Consider the following 24,769-nt stretch of genomic DNA (forward strand, 5'->3'; position numbering starts at 1 on the left):
ACACACATTGGTAGTCCTCTCAAAAAATTAGACTCACTTGAATACATTTTTATGAGCCTTTTAAATTTGTTTGTTAGTGGCACGAGCCCTTCATCTAAACAAGTTGATAACCATATTCCACGTCACCTATATAAGACGGAAATACATAGTATACAATGGACACATCTGTTCAATTATCTCTAAACTTAATTTTTTTGCACGCTTTTAAATTATGGATTTGTTGAGCATGTATTTAGACAAACTAAACACTAAACAGACATTTCTACTTGATGAGCCCAGCAAAACAATCTGGTGTATTCCGGCCCGGCCCGGCCCGGATTTTCGCGATCCCATCTGACTTTCTTCTTCCTCGCTCCATTCGTGCTCACCACACACACCCAGAAACCCCGCAGAACCCTACAACCACCTCCGCGCGCCGCCGCTCGCCATGGCTGCCGCCGCCGGCGGGGCAGCCGGCCGCCCGTGGCGCGTGATACCGCGCCCTGTCCTGGAGACCGTCCTCCACAACCACGCCCTCCACCCGCGCGTGCCGCAGCCGCTGCTCCTCCACGGCCCGCGCGGCGTCGGCAAGTCCACGCTCCTCCTCGACCGCCTCCTCCCCCAGTGGTCCGAGCCCCCGCACTACGCCGCCTTCGTCGACTTCCTCCACCCCGCCCACGCCCACGCCACCGCGGCGCCGTGGTCCCTCCTCGCCGACCCCACGGCCCCCTCCCTCCCCTCCCTCCGCCTCCAGCTCGAGTCCGCGCTCGAGGGACTCACCCGCGCCGCAGTGCTCAAAGGCGCCGTCGGCTCCAAGGACGTGCTCGCCGCGCTCTCCCGGTCCCACGGCCTCCACACCGCGCTCTCCCGCCTCGCGGGCCCCGGCCGGGGCACCAGCTCTGTCCCGGTGCTCTGGGCGAGGGCCGTGCTAGCCGCGACCTCCTCCGCGCGCGGCGAGGACCCCACGTTCCGCATTGGCGAGGGAGAGGCGGCCAACTGCTCCATGGAGGAGACCGCGTACATGCAGGAGGCCATGGCGGCGCTGCGCGTGGCCAAGGAACTTCTCCGGATGCAGGAGGGGTGGAGGAAGGAGGCGTTGCGGGAGATGAATAGGACGGGCCGGTTCTCGCGCCCGCTCGTCAATTCAGCCACGGACTGGCCGTGCCTCCTGCTGGACGTGCTGTCTGGCGCCGCTGAGGTGGATTTCTTCCAGGTAGAGTTTTGTGTGATCTCAGTTTGGTGTGAGGATTCATGTGGAAACCATTGAGGCATTATGTACCAGTTTGACGACATTTTTTTTGTGGTGTGCAGCCAAAGCTGGTGCTGAACAATGTGGATGTACTTAAGAGGGCGGCGTGTGAGGATGACACTATGGTGCCTGCAGCAATGTACCATGACAGCTTCATCTGGAGGCTGATCGCACTTGGTGCTAATGAACAGTGTCTGCCTGTGTTTATGTCGACCTCAGATGGGTAAGAATCTGCCTATATGTTTCTGCATGATATGTTTGGTAAACCTTGCAATACCTGAACGAGCAGGCTGCATAGAGACAGCGGTGAATGCTAAAATACTCAAACAGACCTTGCACTGGTTGAACACAAATATCTGATCTTGTTATACCATTTTTAGTTTTACCGTGCCTTAGTGCCTTGTACCACTGTCACTCCTATATTCTGATTACCGTAGCATACCCCAAATACCAAGATACAGTTGATCCTTTTATCTAGCTTTATTAATGATAGTTGGCTATCCGGGCTGTATTTTTCTACTTATTACTGCATTAATGCCAAGAACACTCCACATGTAAACTGATGAAACCATGTTCCTGTTCAAATCTTTGCAGATACTATTCTTCTCAAGCATTTGTTGATTTCGGTTTTCCTAATATCTTCATTTCTCGTGAGGTATGCTTAGTTTACTCTTGGACCCTTGCTTTTTTCCTTCTTTACCAATTTTTACTTAAGTCACGATTATTTGATACCACAGACATTTGGTTGGACACAACAAGAAGCTAAACTGCATATGGTTTCTGAGTTCTTCAGTGAAAAGGAGGTAGTAAGATTTTGTACTTGTTAATTCCGTTCTGTTTCCCCCTAGTGCAAACCCTGTGCATAATTTCCTTCCCATGTTTATTGAAGTTGTAGTGGAAAGTTGTTGATGAGATTCTTGGGACAAACACACGACACCTATCTGAGATATATATGCTGAAGCAAAAGGCCAGTCGCCCAGAGTAAGTAACATACCCATTTTTCTGTCACGAATCTTGATATGATAGCCTTAGTAATAATATTCTCTGACGTTTTGTGGGTCAGTGTCATCAATATGTAAAATAATTACTGTACGCTTGATGTTCTTGTGGATTATATATCATTTTGTTGCAACCACCTGCTGTGGGAGCTTCTAGCACTGGGTCTGTCCTATCCATAAAAAGGACAAAATGACCAAGTTTAGATACTTTTATCCTTTGTCATGACTGCTATTAACTCGACTGTTTTAGTAAATCATTTGGATGTTTTGATTTCTAATTTGCCTGCTTGTGATATGTATTACTCTATTATAGGTTTAATGTTTATATACCCTACATTAGAAGAGTTTGAGGTCTGTAGACCTCAGCTCATGCCTTCTTATTTACTTTGAAACTTATATAGTATTTGCTAGCAGATTTATGCTATACAATTAAGTCCTCTTGAGTAGCAGAGTTTCATTATGTTTTCAGCCTTAAACAAATATACTACATATATATGATTAAAGCACCAACCTCAGTTTGTTTGACACTGCTGTTTGCCCATGCTTCATGCAATTGTTATTCTAATTTGATCTCCTTTGCATTGCAGGGTTTTGCATGACACGAACATTGAGGAAATTGTTGACACATACCTGGCACACTTGCAAGTAAGTAAAATTTCAGCCAGAGCTGAGTGATATACGCTATTTGAGACAAGTGCCAGTCCCCTCAGCTTGGACAGATGTAGTTATTTCCCGTTTCCAAATTTGCTCTTTCATTGAAAACGCATGCTTTTGCATTGAATATCAGAACTAGGAGAATGCAGTTAAAATAGGAGGGAAAAGAGCATGACTGTTGTTTCATTTCTTCTCACCAGGTATCTATTGTGAATCCTGCTATGGATACAGCATTGAGTATGGTGCAGAAGTTCGCCTCTGATGTTCGCGAGGGTAAAATACCAGAAAACAGACTGTCTTTTGGTGCACCCTGGAGACATCCACCCAGGACTGACAACCCTGATACGTCATATAAGTGGGCAAAGATTCAACTTATGGATTTTGTCCAATCCTTTGTAAACGCTGAATTTGGGGTAACTATTATGTCCCTTCTGCTAGCCAGGCATTTGCACTTTTGCCGTAATAGAAATAAAGATGACATGCAATAGGGGAAGTGACAAACTTTCCCTTTTTTCCACTTTCAAGCATACATGGAACATTTTAGCTCATGTATTATTGGATTTTCAGAGTCTTAAGAGTCTTTTCTTTGTGTATTTTACAGTTGAACTACCTAGCAGATGATAGCCTGGAAATATTGGATGATCCTGCAGCAGTGGCTATGATGGAGGTATTTCAATCAATCTCTGTATGGTATTATTACAATCTGCATTGTAAAAAAAAGGTTTGACCATCAGTAGATCCATCATGATAATAATTTTATAGTGTTACTCATATTTGTTTAAAGCACCATATTTTCATGAAAATAGTCTATAGATGGTCAAAGTGACATCTTGGAGGCACTGTCAATGTCTATATTGGCCTGAACTGTTACTCAGATGGAGTATTGGCGTAATGATATCATGCTTACATGGTTGCTGTTTCTAGGTCGGCCTACTTTATCAACAGAGAGAACCATCCTTTATGCGACCAATCACTCGTGGGATTCAGCGCTGTCTTGCTAGATGGTGCATTCTTGTACTCCTTGCATGATGATGTTCTAGCGAATAGTTTGTTTCTGATGAAATTCTTTTTTTGATTATGTCTAGGCTTGTTCAGCAGAGATTAGAGTTGAACCTTCAAGAATCAATATCATTCTTATGGCAACGTGCAATACGTGGGCGAAGCTACCGGCACTTGATGAAAGAAGTCGGCTACAAGTAACAAGCTATGTAAGAAATTCTCATATATTCACTCCGTTATTTTGAACTTGAAGTGGGACCCTTACATTCTATTTGTTATGCAGATTATGTCAAGAAAATTCTCTTGTGTCTAGAAGTGATTTGAATGAAGCAGGAACCATTTTCAATTCTATGGTGTGGAACTGACTTGTTATTTTGATGGATTTACCCTCTAGTATCCATAAGATTATGTGAAGCACACATATGATTTCACAACCACTGACATGCGAATGTAAGTTAATTCACCTGTCATAAGTTATAACCATTTGCCATGTTTCTTTCAATCAGTAGTAACCTGTTATGAATGGTTCTTATAGGTTGGAAGAATTATTCCATATGTTGAGCTTTTGTCTTAGTGGCTTCAACTTGCAGCATTGCATTATTTGGCGTGAAAAGAATAATCCCCTATATAGAAGTTAATTGCCGCAACTATACTTCAAACAGTTTTCTTAAAATCAAATTAAGTGTAATTATTAATAATAATAGCAATAAAACAATTGTAGTCTTCTTCCAGCAGGCCCTCCTGTCAAAGAGGCCGGTGTCTGCTGTTTGTGTTCCTGTCGCCCTGGTGATTGTTTCGCAGAAATGTCTGCCTCCAAATGTGCACCGTGGGCTCACCCACTCTTCTAGAGTTAGTTTGATTTATTTGCTAGTAACTACGAAATCAGGCTGCATCTCCATGTTTTGTTGGTAGTATGGTGCAAAATCAGGAAAGCCTATTGTGTCTCGAATTTGGATACTCAGAACAAGACACTGGCCTAGCTTTGTGAATGTGTATTTTCTTCTCTTATTTCATCAATAACATGTCCCATATTGCTCCATTTTGGCATTTACATTTTGATATGTGCACAACAACCAACCCATACTATTTATTTTCATACTGAACCACGGGTAATGTTTTATTCAGTAGCATCTAGTTGCATACTTCTGTAAACTAAATACTAAAGTGTGCATACAGACATAACCATCACGTGAGTAATGTTTTATTCGTGAGTAATGTTATATTCAGTAGCACCTAGTTGCATACTTCTGCAAACGAAATGGTGAAGTGTGAGCATACAGTACTTAGTAAAGAAAGGAAAGTTCTTTGGTTTACAGTACTTTGATCTTGGCCTGATAATATGTGTACTATCAGAGCCATACTTTAATCCTCAGTTGGTTGAACCTTTTAGTTTTTGTGTAAAATCAAATTAAGTGGGAGTAATAAGGAACAATTGTAGTCTCCTTCCAGCAGGCCCTCCTGTGAAAGAGGCCAACGTGTCTGCTGTTTGGGTTCCTGTCGCCCCGATGATCATTTCCCAGAAGTGTCTGACTGCCTGCCTCCGAATGTGCACCTTGGGCTCATGAACTCCTTCAAAGTTAATTTGATTTATTTGCTAAAAACTACGAAATCAGGCAGCATATCCGTGTTCTGTTGTTGGTAGCATGGTGCAGAATCAGGAAGGCCTATTGTGAATGTGAATATTCAGAACAAGACACTGGGCTGGCTTTGTGAATGCGTATTCTTCTTCTCTTGTTTCATCAGTCAAATGTCACATATCCATTTCGGCATTTACATTTTAAGATGTGCACCACAACCCACCCATACTCAACAGCTAGGAATGTTTTATTCGCGAGTAATCTTTTGTTCATTCTAGCACACCTAGTTGCATACTTCTGCAAACGAAATGGTGAAGTGTGTGCATACAGTACTTCAGTAAAGAAACAAAAAATACGTTGGTTTATAGTACTTTGGTTTTGGCCTGCTAATGTGTACTATCAGAGCCATACTTCAATTTTCAGTTGGTTTAACCTTTCCTGCTCTTACTTTTTCAGGATGGCTCAGAAATTTTTCATCATGGTTGCCAGAGGTGGACGTCTTTTTTGTACTATGCTAACAAGGATATCTATTGTGGTAGCACTATGGTTCTTTTTAGGTCTCTTATTTAAGTATTTATACACCATTTTGGATGAGACGTTGCGAACAGAGAATCTCGCTCAAGTAGCAACATGAGTTGACACAAAACCACTTTTATCGTTTACATACTCTGGTAGTAGGCAATAAGCTCTGATTTTTTGGGTGGATGTTTTTGTAATTCAGCATGATCAGATTATATACCAGTTCATGCTCTGATACACATAATAATACTGTGACTCATGGCTTGGTAAGACAGCCATGCTCACTATGTTCATCTGTGACCAATATGAATAGGCCTTGCATTGTTAGTTTGCTTGTCTCTGGAAGTGGCTGGTTTGCTCTTAATCTTTTGTTGATGAAGGCGGAACAGGAGGCCCCTCTCTCTACCTTATACATTGCAACTAATTAAGTGGTTTGTGGGTGGCATCTGTTCACTACTTGGCATTTGCTCAGAAGATATTAGAAGTGCAAATGTTCTGGAGTAGCTAAGAAACATCGGCAACAACTCCAGGAGGACACTCTATACCTTGATACATTGTGTCTAGCACGGGTCTTAAAGCACACTTGAGGTTATGCTAACTCTCTCGTTGGTGAACGTGAATCTCCTATTAGCCAAGTTCGTCGAGGTGATGGAGCAAGCGTGGAGTGGAGAAGGCCACTTTGGAGTGAGAGCAGCTGCAATATGTAGACGTGAAGACTGCAGAGCGCCAAAATTTAAATGAAACTTGTATAACATGGACAAGGATTTATTCAGGTTCGGACCCCATGATGCAGGTGACAACCCTACACATTTCCTTGCTGGTAGACAGGTAGAATACTATCTCTTCGGTCTTTTTTAATTGATTCAAATTTAGTACAAAGTTATACTAAGTCCAAGTCAATTAAAAGAGACCGGAGGGAGTATACTTTTTCTGTTTCTGCTCCCAAAGATATAAGCTGGCCTATGATTGGCACGTACACCGTTTGAGGTTCGAATTCTCAAGTTTAGAACTTTTGTATGTTATCCAAAATTGCTCTTCTGTTAAATACTACACAAAACCTGATTTTTTTTATAAAGAAAATATATTAATATCACGAATATAATCATAAAATCTGAATCTTAGAAAACCTGAACCTAAAAGCGAGGTATACACTGGGGAAGCAAAAAGGTCATTGAACTATTGACTTGGTTGCCTGAAAACTTTGTGTAGATGAGGAAATGGTCTATAGCTTTATTGAAAGAAAAAAAAGAGAAATGCAATTAGCTGTTTTCGAATCTGTTTCTCCAACTTTTCAAGATCCATATCTAAGAGCATCTCTAACAGAGCCCGTATTTATCGGAACCGAATAAACTCTCCCGAAAAACGAATTGACGCAGAACAGAAACCATAAACGCAGAAACCATAAACGCAAACCGAACTCGCGAAAATCAAACGTCGCGGGAAATCGATTTTCGCGATTGCAGTCGATTTCATCCGATCAAGCTTAATTCGTTCATAATTTACAATAATAGTGGCAAAATACATCCATATTGGACCTACATTACGTACTACGGACCTAATTAGACTAGAAATTTAGGTACCCGGAGACTATACTGTCACCGGGGCGTCGGTGGAGGGTTTATGGTCGCCGGCAGTTGCTAGGCGACGACGAGCGCCGCCACCTCGATGGCCACTGCGCCGGAGGTGCTCCCGCAGAGGAGAGGCGGTCCATCTGTCGTCATCGTCGCTGCGCGGGGGCAACGGTGGGCTGCACGCGCCGGCAGGGGGGGTGCCTCCGCTTCCCCATCCGCAGCCGCCTCCGCAGCCGCAGTTGCCTCCGCGCGCGCTTCAAGGCGGTGCGCCATTAGCTCCGGCCACTTGCGGCCGGCCCGCTTCCATGCGGCGTCGGAGCGCGACCGCCTGGCGCGCTCCGGCTCTGCCCGTACGCCCGGCGGACAGCGACTTGACCTTCCGGCGCCGGATCGGCCACCGCCCCTACCCACGCGTCTTGCACGCGTCATTTCGGATGGCGGGGTGGTGGCCGTAGCGGCGGAGCGGCGTCCGAGGGCTCGGGATTGCTCGTCGGAGCGGAGGCAGGCTGCGGCGGCGGGAGAGGAGCGGCGGGAGGGGAGTAGGGTTTCCGAACCGAACTCCCCTCCGCGAACCCTTTTAATAGGGGCAGTGCGGGGAGTTTCTCAGGCCCCTGAACTTCCGATTCGGGCTCTGATCTACGCGCGTTTCGGCCCGAACCCGTAAATCCGTCGGAAAAGTTCGGTTTCGGTGGGATTTACGGGCTGTTAGAGATGCTCTAACACGAATGCATCACAAGCTAATTATTCTCCTCTCCTTATCACAAGCTCAAAGCAAGCAAATCCTGATCATTCAGACAGTTTCACCAGATCAACTCACAATTCACATGCAACATCAGTTCCAGATTATCTCCCTCTCTCACTTATTCAGCTACTACTGTACTGATACATGGTGGATCTATCAAAGGGGTCTGCCAGTTGAAGGCAACGGGGCTCCTGACCCGGTGCTTCCTGTTCTCCCAGGAAATGTGGCCGAACTCCCATGTCCCGGCCGGCTTCACCTTTCCCTGAGCCTCGACGCTGAACTCCACGGTGTAGCTCCGCTTCTCGTTCTTCCCCTTGAACTCCAGCGTCGTCGGCGTCACGGCCACCGCCACACCCTCCGGCGCCGCAAAGGTGACGTTGTACGTCTCCGGCTTCGCCGACACCTTGGTAAGCGTCCTCGTCAGCGTGCGGACGCCGCCGTTGCTCCCGTCGAATACCACCACGAAGGACGGGTAGTTGAGGTTGGCCACGCCCCCGGGGGGATCCTCGACCTAGCGCCGCCGCACCCGGTACTCATCTCCGGCTCCGGCACGAACTGCCGCATCTGCTCCGCCGTGTAGTTGAGGGTGCACAGGAAGTCCACGTAGTCCTGCGTGCCCGCGTCGTACACCAGGCCCGGGTCCATGGCGAGCCGAGGGAGGACGAGCCCCGCACCGGCCGCCAGCGGCGTCGCGTCCATCGCGGCGGCGCTGTCGACGATGTCCCTGCCGTTCTTGTCGAGCGGGCCGGCGGTCGTCATCAGCGCCGACCGCACCATGGCCGGCGTTCAGTCGCCGTGCGCTTTCTTGATCAGCGTCGCGGCGCCGGCGACATGCGCACTACTAGGAAACGGCTTATTGCCGGCGCACCACGAGCCCGCCGGTGGGAACGCGCCGGTGGTAATGAGTTACCGCCGGCGCACGCGGCCAGGTGCGCCAGCGAGTAAGATGAATTATCCCCGGCGAACCGGGCACGGTGCGCCGGCGGTATGTTTTTTCGAAATTCAAAAAAAAGCCAGATCTAGATCTAGATCTAGATCTGGATCTAGCTCGGGTTCATCTAGCTCGGGTTCATCTAGCTCGGGACCTTAAAAACAGTGGCCGTGCGTTGCCGTGTCGTCGTTGCCGCACCGGTGTAGGAGGAAGAGAATGAGGCCGGAGGTGGTAGTTTAGGAGGAGGAGGAGGAGGAGGAGGCCGGAGGTGGTGGTGGTTTAGGAAGAGGAGGAGGAGGAGGAGGAGAAGATGGCCGGAGGTGAAGGTGGTGGTGGAAGAGGAGAAGGAGAAGACGGAGATGGAGGTAGAGTCCCGAGGTGGAGGAGGTTACCGGAGGAGGAGGAGTTCACCGGAGTAGGTGGAGGTCACCGGAGTAGGAGGAGGTCACCGGAGTAGTAGTCGTCTTCGGAGGCCGTCGGCGTGAGTATTGCAAGGAGAAGAGTAGGAGGGAAAGAGAAGAAGGGGAAGAAGTGAGGAAGGAGAAGAGGGATGAGGGCCGGCTTGACTATATAGTGTGGGTTACTCGCCGGCGCACCAAGTAGGGTGGTGCGCCGGGGGTATTTTTTTCTTTTTTTCTCCCAAATCTTAAATCTGAAAAAAGTCCTGTTTCTGTTTTGAATTTGACGAATCCATTTTTTCTCCAAACGGCCGTAGGCCGTTGAATTCGAATAGGAATTTTCGAGTAGATCGATTTTGATATAAAAAAGTTTTTCATCGGAGGTCGTATGCAACCAGAAATCCCGTTTTACCGAAAGATGACGCCATTTTGCATAATATATCGAAATTCATTTTTTCCAATTTTGATGAAAGCTAGATTACATAATACATGGGCAGTTCAAAGGATTTTATTTTTTGAATTTTTTATTATTTTCTTTTATTTTTTTCAAAACTGAAAAGGCGGTCCACGGGGGGGGGGGGGGTGTAGAGGGAAAATTATGGCTGTCCTTACCGCCGGCGCACCATTATACTCTAGCGCCGGCAATAAGAAACTTACCACCGGCGCAACAACATGGTGGTGCGCCGGCAGTAAGGGGCTCGATTTTTCCGGCCTGGTCTGGTCCTCTTTGAAATTTATCGCCGGCGCATCTTTTTTGCTTGTGCGCCGGCAGTAAGCCTCCATCACCGGCGCGACTCTTATTTGGTGCGCCGGCAACATGTTCCACCGGCGCACGTTCAAGGTGGTGCGCCGGCACCACTTGCCTCCACCTATAGGCCTTTTCCTAGTAGTGGCGGGCACGCCATGGACGGCGTCGACGTCATGTAGTCGTTCAGCTTCTTTTCGGCAGCTTGGCTGATCATGACGCCGGGGAGCGTGAAGGTCTCGGCCATGACGGCGTCCCAGAACCGGGTCATCCTGTCCGGCGACACCATCCCTGCTCCGCCGGCTCTCTCCACGTAGAAGCCGGTCTCGGCTCCTGCCATCCACGTGCACACCACCAGCTTGCTCATGACCTTGTCGGGCGTCAGGTCATCCTCGTCGCAGGAGCTGTACACGAGCTGGGCCATGCTCGTGCCCTTGGACTTCAAGGCGTACAGGGACTGGCCCGTGAGCACCACACTATTACCGAGCCTGAGTGTTGCCGGGAACACCCGGTCCATGGTGGCGGCGCCGACGGTGGTCATCCACGGCGCGACGTACGTTGGACACGGAAGACGGCTCGGGACCGCTGTTGCCACCGGAGAGGACGACGAACACGCCCCTACGAACGGCACCGAATGTGGCGACGGCGAGGGGGTTGTCGTAGAAGGCGCCGTCCTTGCGGCCGAGGGAGAGGGTAATGAGGTCCACCGCGGCGTCGATCGCCGCCACGAACGCCGAGTCGGGGCATCCTACACCTGGAACGCACGCCTTGTACATGGCGATCCTCGCGTTGCGCGCCACGCCGCTCGCCCTCCCGCCCGAGAAGCCGTACAGGTCGGCCCAGGGAACCTCGGCGCCGGCGGCCGTGGACGCCACGTGCGTGCCGTGCCCCATGAAGTCCCTCGGGCTCGGGTCGTTGTAGGCGGGCAGGTCCGCCATGTTGATGGTGAAGGACTTGGCGCCGACCAGCTTGTTGTTGCACGATAAGGTGGCGTTGAACCCTTCGGTGTCCACGCAGTTTCCCCTCCATGTGGGACCGATAATCCTAGACATACGGACAAACTGGGTTACGGAAGGATTACGGACCAACGTGGGCTGTTTTGGTTGGTTTGAGTTCAATAATGCTAGAGTTACGGACGTGCTGGGCATACAAAATCTTTACGGACTGATGTGTACGTATGTGGTTGGTTCAGTTTGGAATTCAATCCTGAAAAAGCGGGTCATGATCTCATATTTTGCCTGCCTGATGTCATGTCAGTCCGTAGGTTGATTCCGTAAGAGGTGTCCGTAGGTGTAGCATTGCCGGTTTGAGTTTGATCTCCTCCTGAATAACCGGGCCAGATTTTTTATTCCCACTGTTGGTTTGTGAGTCCGTAAGCCTTTTCCGTAAAATATTTTTGTAGGTGTAGCATTACTCATGTGGGACGGACGGGGCCGAGGCCGGTGTCGTTGAAGCTGGCACGTTCCGGCCAGATGCCGGAGTCGATGAAGCCGATGATGATGCCGTCGCCGAACTCCGAGTCCGGCCACGCGCCGAAGTCGTCGTGCAGGCCCATGAACCAGGGCGACCTCGTGGTCTGGGTGTGGTACACCCTGTCCTTGTACACGCGGGTCACGCCGGGGACGGCCGACATGCGCCGGGCCTCGCCGGAGCTGAGGCGGACGGCGAGGCCGTGCATCACGGTGCCATAGGTGTAGAGGATGCGGCTGGAGCTTGTGGCCGCCATGCATGGACGTGTACCAGTGATGGAGGGTGGGGAACTTGGATGGCTTGGCCAGGTGGTTGGTTTGGACGATGTAGGTGTGGTGCGAGCTCCAAGGACGATCAGGCATGGGCTCGGCAATGGATGTCTGGGGCTTTTTGGGAGGATGATGGCCGAGTGAGTGGACTGGACAAGGACGAGAACTAGCAGGGGAGAAGATGGAGATCATAGCAGCCATTGTTGATGTGTGTGCGTGTGATTGAGCTTGTGGTGGAGGAATGCATGAGCCTACTTGGTACGACTTTTATAGAGAACTTTGAACGGCCTTTCCGTCAAACACCTTGAGATGGGGGACCGATTGAACGGGTTGTTGTCCAAGCTGGTAGACTTGGTGTATCCCTTTTATTTCCTTGACACCCGATTGAACGGGTTTTGTCGCCTCGATCATCTTGTCATACGACCTTTCAATAGAACGCCTATAGTCAGATGGTGGCGATGGTACAGTGTCATATAGATTCTCACCGGTACGCACAACTTTCATCGGATCTAGTGTCTTCTCAAAAGGTATCTCTGGCACTTTCGGTGCAAAAAAGGCTCTCAGCTCGGACTCAACGGTTTTCCTGTTTTTCTCGACACTTTTTTCTCAAGGTAACTTCTCAATGGACGGCTATGGTTTCTCCTTTCTAGATCTCTTCCTAGGCGGCGTACCGTTCCGCTTCAACCTCTTCTTTTTATTTCCGCAGTTCATCTTCGCATCAAGAATGGTCCGACCCAAATCGTCATCCGGGTCATCAAAAATGGGCTCATAAAAAATGGGCTCTTCTTCAGCTTCGTCTTCCCCCATTCTACTATCACCGTCTTCAGTGAATATAGGATAGTTGTCACTATGCTCTTCTTCTTCTTCGTTGTCTTCCAATATAACCCCTCTTTCTTCGTGCTTGGTCCAGCAATTATAGCTGGGCATGAAACCGTTCTCCAGCAGGTAGACGTGAATGATCTTTGAGGTAGAGTAATCCTTCATATTCTTACAGGAACTACATGGACAATAGATGAAACCATTCGACTGCATGTTTGCCTCAGCCAGTCGAGATGGCACCGGTCACCGTACATCCATTGTCGACTCATCTGCATTATATATGTATATCAAAAATCATTAATTACACAACATCGTGGATATATGAGTGACCAACCTAATTAATATTCAAGTTCATCACATAAAACTAATTTTTTTTATAAAAAAGAAGAGGCTCACCGAGGTGGTACGGTGCCGGCTAGGGGACGACGCTGGCGATCGACGGCGGTGAGGACGGGGATGATACTAATTAAAACCTACAAAACATACCATAATTTCAGCTCAAATTGCATATAAAAGAAATAAAATCCCTAACTTAGGCATTTCATTGAAGACCTTGCTAGCACTAGAAAAATAGTACGAGTTAAAACTACCAAAGAAATGAGCTAAATTAGGAACGCCGGAAGAAAGGATGATATTGCTAACCCTTGGATAGATGTATGCCCTTAATCTTGTTAAAATGGTGGAGAAAAAATAGAATTTTTTTGAAGTGTGAGAGGTGCAAAAAATTTTAGTGTGAGAGGAAGAAGAGAAAACTGAGAGCCACGGGCCAGGGACGGGGGCAATGTGATAATATAGCTGGGCACCCTTTGCTATCGGTTCGTGTTACGAACCGGTACCAAAGTTACAGCCCTGGTCCCACACGCGCCTGAAATGCGGGTCGAAGACCTTTCGTACCAGTTCGTAACACGAACCGGTACGAAAGCCCCTCACGAACCGGTATTGATGCTCCTCGCCCGCCTGGACGCACAAAACGATACAAATGACCCCTTTAATACCGGTTAGTAAGGGAACCGGTATTAAAGGCTTAGACGGTTGCCCCCTTTTCTACTAGTGGTTCTTGATACTCAGTTGTAGAAACTTGTATTTGTATATACGTAATACAAACTGATACTTGTAGAGAGCAATTTTAAGAGGAGGCTTTTTTTTGAGAATATACACATTGATACTTGTAGAAAAGCATTAGAGCATCTCCAACCGCGTCCCCCAAATGACGTTTGGGGGACGGCGGACAATAAATGGAGAAAAACGCGATCCAGTCGCGTCCCCAAAGCTAAATAGCGCCTCATTTTATGTCTGGGTACAGATTCTCTACCGGGAACGCCGGACACAAAAATAGCGTTCGGACGCATGCATGCAACCCCTTCTCCCCACATGTTATTCTCTTCACACTTTCTCTCACCTACTTTTCCCACATGGGATGGTCCCCTCTATTAAAATGCATTCATCCGGACGCTGTTTGAGGGACGCGACTGGGAAGAGTCTCTTTTTTGTACAGATTTTTAGTCTCTTTTGTCCGGCGCGGTCCCAAACGTGCCCCAAATCATTTGTGCCGGACGTTTTTTGAGGGATGCGACTGGAGATGCTCTTAGTAGCTGGTAAGTAGTTTCTAAAGAGCGTGGATTCACATTTCGCATGATATTGACACCCGCGATCACTCTGGTTCTTTACTTGCAAACTAACAGAAGCACAAGGTAAACCAAACATACATGCTTTTCACAAACATGACCATGGGCATGGGAATTATTAAGAAAGAAAAAATGTTTTTCTTTTCTCTTTTGTTCGCAACATATTATGTATGACTAGCCTAAACTCCTACACGGGCACTTTGAACATCTCATCTCAATAACCCATTTTTTGATCCTTTACATTTAAGATAGTTGGATTGGTCTGGCGATGCTAGCATGGTTGCCTGCCTAGATCGAGATCCCCATCATATGTGGTTGTCTACTATGTCGACAATTCATTGAAATCTGATCCTCTACTCTCCAGGTACCTTTTTTTGCCAGAAAGATTTGGATCTTTTAGAGAAGTTCACAAGACGTACAAAACACCCCAAACATAATTAAAATTACATCAAGGTCTTTGGACCACCTAACAACCACCACCGTGAGCCATCGACACACTTTTGTCGCCGCTCCCCTACCAAAGCCAACCTGATATTGTTGATGATAGTTGGGAAGTATTCATGCATGTGCTCCTAAGGACTAGCGCCCCAGAACTGAAGGCGTCCCTTGAGTTGATCCGAATCTCCTAACACCAAACATATAGCACACGCGGACTGAATGAGATCCACCACTCCATGGAAGCATCGACCAGACTATTTCCCGCCCTCCTCGACACCACCGGCGAGATAGCTGCCGACGGGGTGGATGAGGAGGCGGTAATACTTTATTATTTTCTCGAACGGTGTCATCATAGCAACCATAACATCGCCGCCGGTTGATCAAACTCTAATTGCAGGAACCTTGATACAACGCCAAGTTTAGGTCTGAGGTCCCCACCCCCTCCCGCCACCGGAGCGGCAAGCAGAGGAGTCGAGGACCCATCGATTCCCTGTTAGAGACAAACAGAGGAAACAAAGCAGATGGCGGTGCTCACGTAGCCACCGCCTCTTTCTTTCTAGCGGTGTAGGAAAAACATTTCACAAGTATTAGCTCTATTCTCGGGATACTTAAGTGTGTAGATTTTCGTTGAGATCCGTAGTGACGCAGTAACAACAAATTTGGCAAGAATTCCAAGACTTATGATCTGGATTTTATTTTCCTCTTTATTCATGGTTTTAATGATCATCAATGATGTTCTCTTTATTAAATTAGTCAAATTGAATTCCCAAAAAAATCAATTTCAAGTGGGTTTAACAACATGACTCTGCAGTTACATATAGTATATGAGTGTGGAATGCAGCCAGTAATTTTTTTACATACAAATATACAATTTTCTCTACACTGTTCATTGCAGAGTGTCGCGTAATTTTTTCCTGACGCTTAGACAAAAAAAAAGAAAACTTCCCACAGAGCTACACATCCGGATTCGCTTCGCTCCCCGCCGATCTGCCTCGGCGCCTCGCCGAGGTCCGACCTTGCCGCCGGCCAGCCACGCAGCCGGCCTCGTGCCCACAACCACCTTCTCAGCCAAAATGGCAAGCTCCGACGCCCCTCCGACCCAACCTCTCCCTCCAACCCCCAGACCCAGAGTCAGGCACCACCGCTTCCTCGTCCTCCTCACGGCGCCGTCCCTCCTCGCCGTCGCCGTCGCCATCCTCTTCGCCACCTCAACCAACCCCCTGCCGCGCCTCCTCCACCTTCTCCTCAGGCCCAAGTCTCTCCTTACCCGACCGCCGGAGCCAGTTCCAGCTGCCGACACCTCGCGACGCCCACCATGTGTTCTATGGATGGCCCCATTCGCCTCCGGCGGCGGCTACTGCTCCGAGGCCTGGTCCTACGTCACCTCCCTCGAGGGGAACGTCGCCGCGGGGTTCGGCGCCAACTACACGCTCTCGATCGCCCACCACGGCGACCTCGAGTCGCCGGAGTTCTGGCACGGCCTGCCCGAGCAGTCCAAGGACCTGGCGCACAGGCTCGCCACCGCGCGGTGCGAGCTCTCACAGGCCATCGTCGTGTGCCACAGCGAGCCCGGCGCGTGGTACCCGCCGATGTACCAGTCTCTGCCCTGCCCGCCTACCGGGTACGACGAGCCGGCCTTCGTCATTGGCCGGACGATGTTTGAGACTGACCGTGTCTCGCTGGAGCATGTCAGACGCTGCAACCAGATGGACGCGGTCTGGGTACCGACGGATTTCCATGTGTCGACATTCGTGAAGAGCGGGGTGGATCCTTCGAAGGTCGTCAAGGTGGTGCAAGCCGTCGATGTCGCCTTCTTTGATCCGGCCAAGCATGTCGCATTGCCACTTCCAATTGGTTTCTCTGTCATGGCGTCTGATGATTCAAGAATCGGCACGGAAGACAGTAGCTCCAAGGCCAAAGGCTTTGTGTTTCTTAGTGTGTTCAAATGGGAGCAGAGGAAGGGCTGGGATGTGCTGTTAAGAGCCTTCTTGCAGGAGTTCTCTGGAGCTGATGATGTTGCACTCTACCTACTGACCAATGCCTATCATTCCGACACCGATTTCGGAGGGAAGATTCATAGATTTGTGAAAAGCTCCAGCATTGAGGAGCCAGTGGGAGGATGGGCAGAGGTCCGGGTGGTTGATGAGCATGTCCCACAGTCTGACCTTCCAAGGTTGTACAAGGCCGCGGATGCATTTGTGCTACCTTCCCGTGGAGAGGGATGGGGCAGGCCGGTGGTTGAGGCGATGGCCATGGAACTACCGGTGATTGTGACGAATTGGTCAGGCCCAACGGAATACCTGACTGAAGACAATGGGTACCCACTGGACGTGGATAGGCTTACTGAGGTCACTGAAGGGCCATTCAAGGGTCACCTCTGTGCTGAGCCATCAATTGATCATCTGAGAGCTTTGATGAGACGTGTCTTTGTTGATCGAGAAGAGGCGAGGAGTAAAGGAAGGAAGGCAAGGGAAGACATGGTCAATAGGTTTTCTCCAGAGGTTGTGGCAATGATTGTTGCTGATCAGCTACTGAAGGTGGTTGCCAGTACGCAGTACTCAGTAGATGGATAGCTGAAATGTGATCATGAATTTGGATGGAGAGTAGATATCATACACCACACACATCATGCAGGTATGGTAGGCATGTTAGTTAGTGCTACTTAGGAGTTATGTGTATCAGTTTCTGTAATTGTCGGATAAATGGTGACTGTTGTTGTTTTGCCTTTATGCCATCATTAGTTGAATGATAAGCAATCATGTTATTAATTTTTGACATTATATGGCGTTTTTTTGTTAACTTGACACTTACTGTTAAAATGATAATATTGAATGTGACCATTCAGCTCAAGCCCTTGCATGATATTTGTGCATTTCCCTTTTAGTTAGTACATAAACGAAGATCTAGCCAGTTAAAGTTCAGCCCATCCTATCATGGGCCAACAGAAAGAATGTTCAGCTACTTCTTTCATAAATAGAGGTTTCATGATGATTCATCAGAACTCATCAATGGAGTAAGACTACATGGAAGAAAGCAGAGGCACCCTGAAGGAATGGCTTCAGTCCTGTCCAGTTAAGTTATCTTTTGTTGTGGCTACAAGAAACAATAGAAGAGATGGCAGTATGGCTCTCTATTAACCTTGCATGGCAGGCCTTGTTTCTTTCCTTCTATATTGTGGCATGCCTCTTGAGTCTTGAGTGACAATTTTTTTGCTTGAAACTGGAGTTTAGAGCCAGATTGTAGATACTAATTTGTTTTTCTGCACAACCCGATTCTTGCGAATTTATGAATTCAACCCTCATATCCGGTGCAGTGATAGCTAGCAGTTCGAAATAGAGCGTAAAACAAAAGAATGTTTAACTCTTACTGGTTTTCCAAGTCTGAAATAGTATGTGCAACTGTAGCTGAATTATTGATAAAAATATCAATAATCAACTTTTTTAGAAAATTAGTACTAGAATGCTTAACATTGAACATAACCAAGATGCAGATAACTGTCGTTCTCAATTGTCGCTTCGGGCATGTGGAGATAGCAGCTCAGGAGAAGGGACACACAATTGTGCACCTTAAATCGTTTCCTTTTGGTTCAGGAGAGCGGATGCAAACTTAAATATGTCTATCCTTTTATGGTTTTTATCATGTCTTTCTCTGCTAGGATGCAGATACCACAGCTCTATTGTTTATGTGAATTTCTGACAACCAATGCATTTTCTCTGATGAAACCCCAGTTTACTTGGTCTTCATGTGAAACTTCTGGCAACTGATTCATATATCAAAATGTTTTTTTTTCTTGATCATTTTACAGCTGTAGATGACAGTTGAAAAAATTATGGATATTGATTTTACAGCTGCAAAATGCACCACCCCAAGCACCAATTAGAGATCTTCAATCATCATTGCTCTCACGGGAAATGGTCGAGCAGGGAAGCGCTCATCCAAAGACCGTCTAGAGCCCAACACTGGAAGCAAAGCAAAGGATCTGCAGCCTGGCAAGGACGCAGTTGCGGCCAGTGCAGAGCTCATGGTTCAAGCAACACACTTTTTTTGTGCTATCTTAGTCCAGATGCCCGAGGCACTGATGGATATTCAGAGTAAGAATAATTCTGTTGCAGCAAGAAGGCAGAGGAGGAGGAAGAAAAATATTTGGCTGTCTGTGTACACACTCCGAGGTAACAAAACGTGTGAGAGATCAAACATGCAATTTCACACCAAAATTGCATGTGGTTTCAACATGTTTTCATGTTTGAAAACATGACATGTATATGGTAAAAGCATGAACCTCAGTTTGTCTTACACTGCCAAAATGTAACCATGTTTCACGCAACTGTTGTTGTAATTCAAATCTCCTTTGCATTGCAGAGTTTTGCATGACACGAAGGTTGAGGAAATTACTGACACATACCTGGCACACTTGCAAGTAAGTAAATTTCAGTCAGAGCAGAGGCATGTACGCTATTTGAGATACCATTCCCATCAGCTTAAATAAACTGTAGTTATTTCCCGTTTCCAAATCTGCTCTTTCATTGAAAACGTGTGCTTCTGCTTTGAATATCAGAGCTAGGAGAGCGCAGTTAAAATAGGAGGGAAAAGAGCATTGTTGTTTCATTTCTGCTCACCAGGTATCAGTACAATCTGTGTCGTAAAAAAAGAATAGGTTTGAACATCATTGTAGAAAACATGAGGAGCATCCACATCACTAATTGATTTATCCATCATGAAATATACTTTTATAATGCGTACATATTTGTTTGAGGCGACATATCTTTGTAGAAATAGTTTGTTATAATGTCTAAAATGACCTGGATGGAGTATTTGCTTCATAATATGTTGTTCACATGTTGCTTCTTGCTAGGTGTCCTGCTTTATCAACAGAGAGAACCAGCAACTCGCGGGGTTCAGCGTGGTCTTTCTAGATGGTGCGTTCTTGTACTCCTAGCATCGATGCTGATGTTGTAGGAAATGGTTTGTTTCTCCTCGAATACTTTATTTGGTTATGTCTAGCACTATGGGAACAAGTCAAGGTGCCGACGGCTTTTTATCGGGGCCGTCAGTAGGCCCCGAACAAGGTAGGCCATGAAGAAGGCCGTCAGCACAGGAAAGTTTGTGCCAACGGTGAGCGTCGGCACAAAAAAAGGCCGTCGGTCAGGCCGTCGGCACAGGGGTCTCTGCCGTGACAGCGAGGCGACGCTGTTATATTCTTTTGCCCTCTAGCCCTACGGCCAGGCCATCGGCACAAGCCTAGATTTTTCCCCTCCACGTAACCCACCCCAACCCCTTGATCGCCCTTTTAAGTTTCAACTGAATGGCAGAAAATGATAAAAAAAATTCAAAAAATAAAATCCTGTGTTATGTCATCTAATTGCTAATTGCAACAGAATTTAACAAAAATGAAATTTGACCTTTTTTTTGCAAAATTGCGTCGTGTATCGGTAAAATGGCTTTCTGGTTGCATATGAAGTCGGGAAAAATGTATAATATATCAAAATGATCGTGGGAAGAAGTTACATCCGAATTCACTAGGGTTTACCCGTTTGGTATTTTTCTAGATTCTCAAAATTTTAAATGGAAACATGAAAGCAGGAAGATTTTAGTTTTTGCTAGAAACTCGGGATTTTATATTTTCTTAAAAAATAAAATTAATAATTGCATCTTGCATAAAGATTATTATTACTTAATCATTGATGTTAATCTAAATAATAGTTTAAAATTCAAAATTATAAAGAGTTGTGATATCACGCTGTAAGGGTTAATAGGATTGATATGGCAGTATTATCAACAAGGTGTCATTTTCTTTTATGGAAACTGGACATAAAGAAATGTAGAAGTTAAGCGTGCTAGGATTGAAATAGTGTGAGGATAGGTGACCAATTGAGAAGTTAGACCATTAGTGTGATTTGACTTAAAATTAAATGTATTTAGAATTTAAAATTATCCATACGAGAGATTAAGAGAATTCGATTTTTTTTTAAGCCGGCACGAGAGATTAAGCCGGCACGAGAGAGGCAGGCGATGCCTCGTCTTGGCTGTAGACCGAGTTCACAGCTGATCGTGCTCGGGGCTCACCTCGGAATAGTGCCCTGTCGGTGGCGCCGGCTACATGTGGCAACCCCCGGAGACAGCCCGTCGACATCATCATCGGCACCACATACTGCTGTGACAGCTTTGGGTGCTTGATGGTGTGCAGCTCCGGCAAGATTGTTAGGCGGCCTCTTGACAAATAAGACGATGGAAACATCTTCTGTGTTGACTACTGTGGTGCTGCTGGAAGAAGACTTCCTTGATGCGAGCGAGCTGTGGGTACAACAATTTTGCTAAACTTCTTCCGGGAGTGCTGAAGGTCCACAGGCGACAAGTATGGGTGTTGAAGGTGAAGGCACGTCGGCCACATCATCTTCAAATGGCTATGGCGACGCTCCCGCGAGCTGCGGTCCATGTATGGAGCTAGTCGGCAGCGCGTGGGCGTGACTATTGTACTTGAGGTATAGAGTGAAGACAGAGAGAGAAAGCAATGAGAGATGCTTCGAGAATCATTTACCTTCTTTATAAGCGTCCCTCTTCCCTCTAACGCTGAGAAGACAAACAAAGACTCACACTGAGCTACACATTTGTGCTCGCTGGGTTGCCGAGGGCTGAGCTTTGTTGCCAGGCAGCAACACCACCGGTCTCGGCCACCATGGCAGGCTCACCTCCGCCCCAACCTCTTCCTCCAACCCCCAGGCACCTCATCCTCCTGTTCCTCCTGCTCCTCACGGCGCCCTCCCTCCTCACTGTCTCAAGCAAACGCCCGCCACGCCTCCTCCGCCCGCTCCGCTTGTTGAATTCTTCCCTTCTCCACCCTCCGGACCGCCACCTTCTCTTCACACCAAATTCTTCCCTTCTCCACCCGCCGGAGCGCCACCTCCTTTCGAATGCTTCCCTTCTCAACCCACATGAGCGTCACCTCCTTTCGAATTCTTCCCTTCTCCACTCGCCGGAGCGGCACCTCCTTTCAAGTTCTTCATTTCTCCACCAGCCGGAGCGCCAACTCCTTTCAAATTCTTCCCTTCTCCACCCGCGAGAGCGTCACCTCCTTTCGAATTCCTCCCTTCTCCATCAACCGGATCGCCACCTGCTCTCGAATTTTTCTTCCCTTCTCCGCACCCCAGATAGCCACCTGCTCTTCATGCCGAATTCTTCCCTTCTCCACCCCCATGATCGACACCTTGGGGAAGAGTTAAGTGTGGATGATACCCCACTGAATGTCGTACATCCACCATGTGTTCTATGGATGGCCCCCTTTGCCTCCGGTGGCGGCTATAGCTCTGAGGCATGGTCATATGTTGCCTCCCTTGATGGGAGCGGTGACAACTTCACGCTATCAATCACCCACCACGGCGACCTCGAGTCGTCGGAGTTCTGGCACGGCTTGCCCCAGCAGTCCAAGAACTTGGCACACAGGCTCGCTACCGCGGAGTGTGAGCTCTCCCGGGCCGTCGTTGTGTGCCACACCGAGCCAGGCTCCTGGTACCCGCCAGTGCAGGGGTCTATAGCATGCCCTCCTACCGGGTACAACGAGCCAAAGTTTGTCATTGGTCGGACGATGTTCGAGACTGACCGTGTCTCGCCAGCACATGTCAAACGCTGCAACCAGATGGATGCCGTCTGGGTACCAACAGATTTCCACGTGTCCACATTCGTGAAGAGCGGGGTGCATGCCTCCAAGGTCGTCAAGGTGGTGCAGGCTGTGGATGTCGCGTTCTTTGATCCGGCCAAGCACGTCGCGCTTCCTCTTCCGATTGGTTTCTCTGCGTTGCCAGATGATGCAGGAAGGAATCATGTTAAACCCAAAGGCCAAGGTTTCGTGTTTCTTAGTGTGTTCAAATGGGAGCAGAGGAAGGGCTGGGATGCGCTGCTGAGAGCCTTCTTGCAGGAGTTCTCTGGAGCTGATGATGCTGCACTCTACCTGCTGATCCATGCATACCAAACTGGCAGTGATTTCGGAGGGAAGATCCATAGATTTGTGAAAAGCTCAGGCATCGAGAAGCCAGTCGGAGGATGGGCAGAAGTCCGGGTGGTTGATGAGCATGTCCCACAGTCTACCCTTCCAAGGTTGTACAAGGCTGCAGATGCATTCGTGCTGCCTTCCCGTGGCGAGGGGTGGGGCAGGCCGGTGGTCGAAGCCATGGCCATGGAGCTGCCGGTGATCGTGACGAACTGGTCAGGCCCAACAGAATACCTGACTGAAGAGAATGGGTACCCACTGGAAGTGGACAGGATGACTGAGGTCACTGAAGGGCCATTTAAGGGCCACCTCTGCGCCGAGCCATCAGTTGATCATCTGAGAGCTTTGATGAGACGTGTCTTTGTTGATCGAGACGAGGCGGTGATCAAAGGGAGGAAGGCAAGGGAGGACATGGTAGAGAGGTTTTCGCCGGAGGTTGTGGCGAGGATCGTTGCTGAACAGATACAACAGGCACTCGCCCGTACCTAGTATTTACTTCACGGGAATGTAGATATCATACACCAGTACACCACACACATATCATGCATTATGGGAAGCTCGTTAGTCATTGCTCCTTCATAGGAGTTATGTGTATCACTTTCTGCAATGGTGGATAGTAATAAATAATTGGTGACTTTTGTTTATGTGCCTTTGTGTCATCTTAGTTGAATGGTAACCAATCATTTTGTTGGCTTATGACATCATATGGTGAGCTTTTAGAATTAACTTACTCCATATTTGTAAGGAGAATTAAGTCAGCAAAACGAAGATCTAACCAATTGGACTTCAGTCCTTAGCCCCTTACCATGAGCCAGCAGAAGGAAGATTTAGCCACCCCTTTTTAAAATGTGGCATTGATAATGATTCGTCAGAAATCATCCCTAGAGTAAGAATACATGTAAGAAAGCAGCACTGGTTTTCCAAGTCTGAATTACTCTGTGCAGCAACTGTAATTGATTTATTGTAACGAAAAAGAGGAATAATCAATTAGAATGATTAACGTCGACATACGTAAGCTGCATACAACTGTCGTTTTGGATCGTCGATAGTGATACGGCGTCACCTAGAGTCCTAGACTTGACTGTTAATACTAAGTTAGATGGTTCCGTTGCAATTGTCATTGTTATTGCACCAAGTTTGACAGTATATGGCGCAAATGTACCGAGCGAAGTACTACATCCGGTTAGATGATAAATATCAAAGAGAGGTTGAAGCATCAGTAGCTATCACCTACAAGAATGGTCTAAGTTTGACAGTACGTCGCCCCAAGTGGGCGCTGTGGGTGTTACTTATTCTACCCTCCCTCGTCCGGTTTCTGATCGCAGATCTCCTGCTGGTCCTCGAAAAGTTGGAGCTCCCGTAAAAATCACATCATAGCACTGCTGGAGTGGCTGCATGAATCGACGTTGCAGGTTAGTTGCTTCGAGCATTGGCTACTGCATATCTGTTCTAGAACATGAGACAACACATGCTTGCGACTACAGACTGCTCACACCGTCACACGGATAATATCTTCCCTTGATATTTTGACACTCCTCAACAGCTAGTAGAAGCAATACACGCTGGGTTATGATTAGTAGCATGCATAATCTGTGATAGAAGAAAAATAATAATCTGTTGTGGATATTTTGGTTCTGTTTTTCTGCGCTCGGCAAATAGTTCGGGTTGTAGAGCGTCTAGTGAACTTACATAATGTGATGCAATGATTCATATTTATGTCCAATTCAGGCTGAAAGTTGGTACGTATTTAACATCTACGAGTAGAGTGCCCAGTGCGTTGCTAACAAAAAAAGTCACATACTTAT

The 24,769-nt window shown here is 47.6% G+C and overlaps 1 protein-coding gene and 3 pseudogenes across 2 annotated transcripts; 3 read left to right on the top strand and 1 right to left on the bottom strand.

Annotated features, from left to right (window-relative positions):
• Window positions 1-427: 427 nt before the first annotated feature.
• Window positions 428-6,299, top strand: LOC124657850. 2 transcript variants are annotated; one of them, XR_006988901.1, is made up of 12 exons: window positions 428-1,192; window positions 1,291-1,451; window positions 1,823-1,883; window positions 1,966-2,031; window positions 2,124-2,209; window positions 2,814-2,871; window positions 3,081-3,293; window positions 3,482-3,547; window positions 3,805-3,884; window positions 3,966-4,088; window positions 4,163-4,329; window positions 5,913-6,299. XR_006988901.1 is itself a non-coding variant. In XM_047196334.1 (11 exons), exons 1-10 carry the CDS (start codon window positions 428-430, stop codon window positions 4,078-4,080), a joined length of 1,671 nt encoding a protein of 556 aa, XP_047052290.1. In that variant the 3' UTR covers window positions 4,081-4,088; window positions 5,913-6,299. The 2 variants fall into 2 exon arrangements, 1 of the variants encoding a protein (XP_047052290.1); XM_047196334.1 differs by lacking the exon at window positions 4,163-4,329.
• Window positions 6,300-8,291: 1,992 nt separating this feature from the next.
• LOC124656644 lies at window positions 8,292-16,178 on the bottom strand (annotated as a pseudogene).
• Window positions 16,179-16,298: 120 nt separating this feature from the next.
• LOC124658214 lies at window positions 16,299-19,983 on the top strand (annotated as a pseudogene).
• A 1,605-nt stretch (window positions 19,984-21,588) lies between these two features.
• LOC124658215 lies at window positions 21,589-23,573 on the top strand (annotated as a pseudogene).
• The last annotated feature ends 1,196 nt before the right edge of the window (window positions 23,574-24,769 follow it).

Source organism: Lolium rigidum, chromosome 5, assembly GCF_022539505.1.
Source record: "Lolium rigidum isolate FL_2022 chromosome 5, APGP_CSIRO_Lrig_0.1, whole genome shotgun sequence".
Taxonomy (NCBI): Eukaryota; Viridiplantae; Streptophyta; class Magnoliopsida; order Poales; family Poaceae; genus Lolium; species Lolium rigidum.

Coding starts and splice junctions, on each gene's coding strand:
- LOC124657850 (XM_047196334.1), top strand. CDS start 428: ATGGCTGCCGCCGCCGGCGGGGCAGCCGGCCGCCCGTGGCGCGTGATA. Junction 1,884..1,965: donor ATATCTTCATTTCTCGTGAG/GTATGCTTAGTT, acceptor TTGATACCACAG/ACATTTGGTTGGACACAACA. Junction 3,548..3,804: donor CAGCAGTGGCTATGATGGAG/GTATTTCAATCA, acceptor TGCTGTTTCTAG/GTCGGCCTACTTTATCAACA.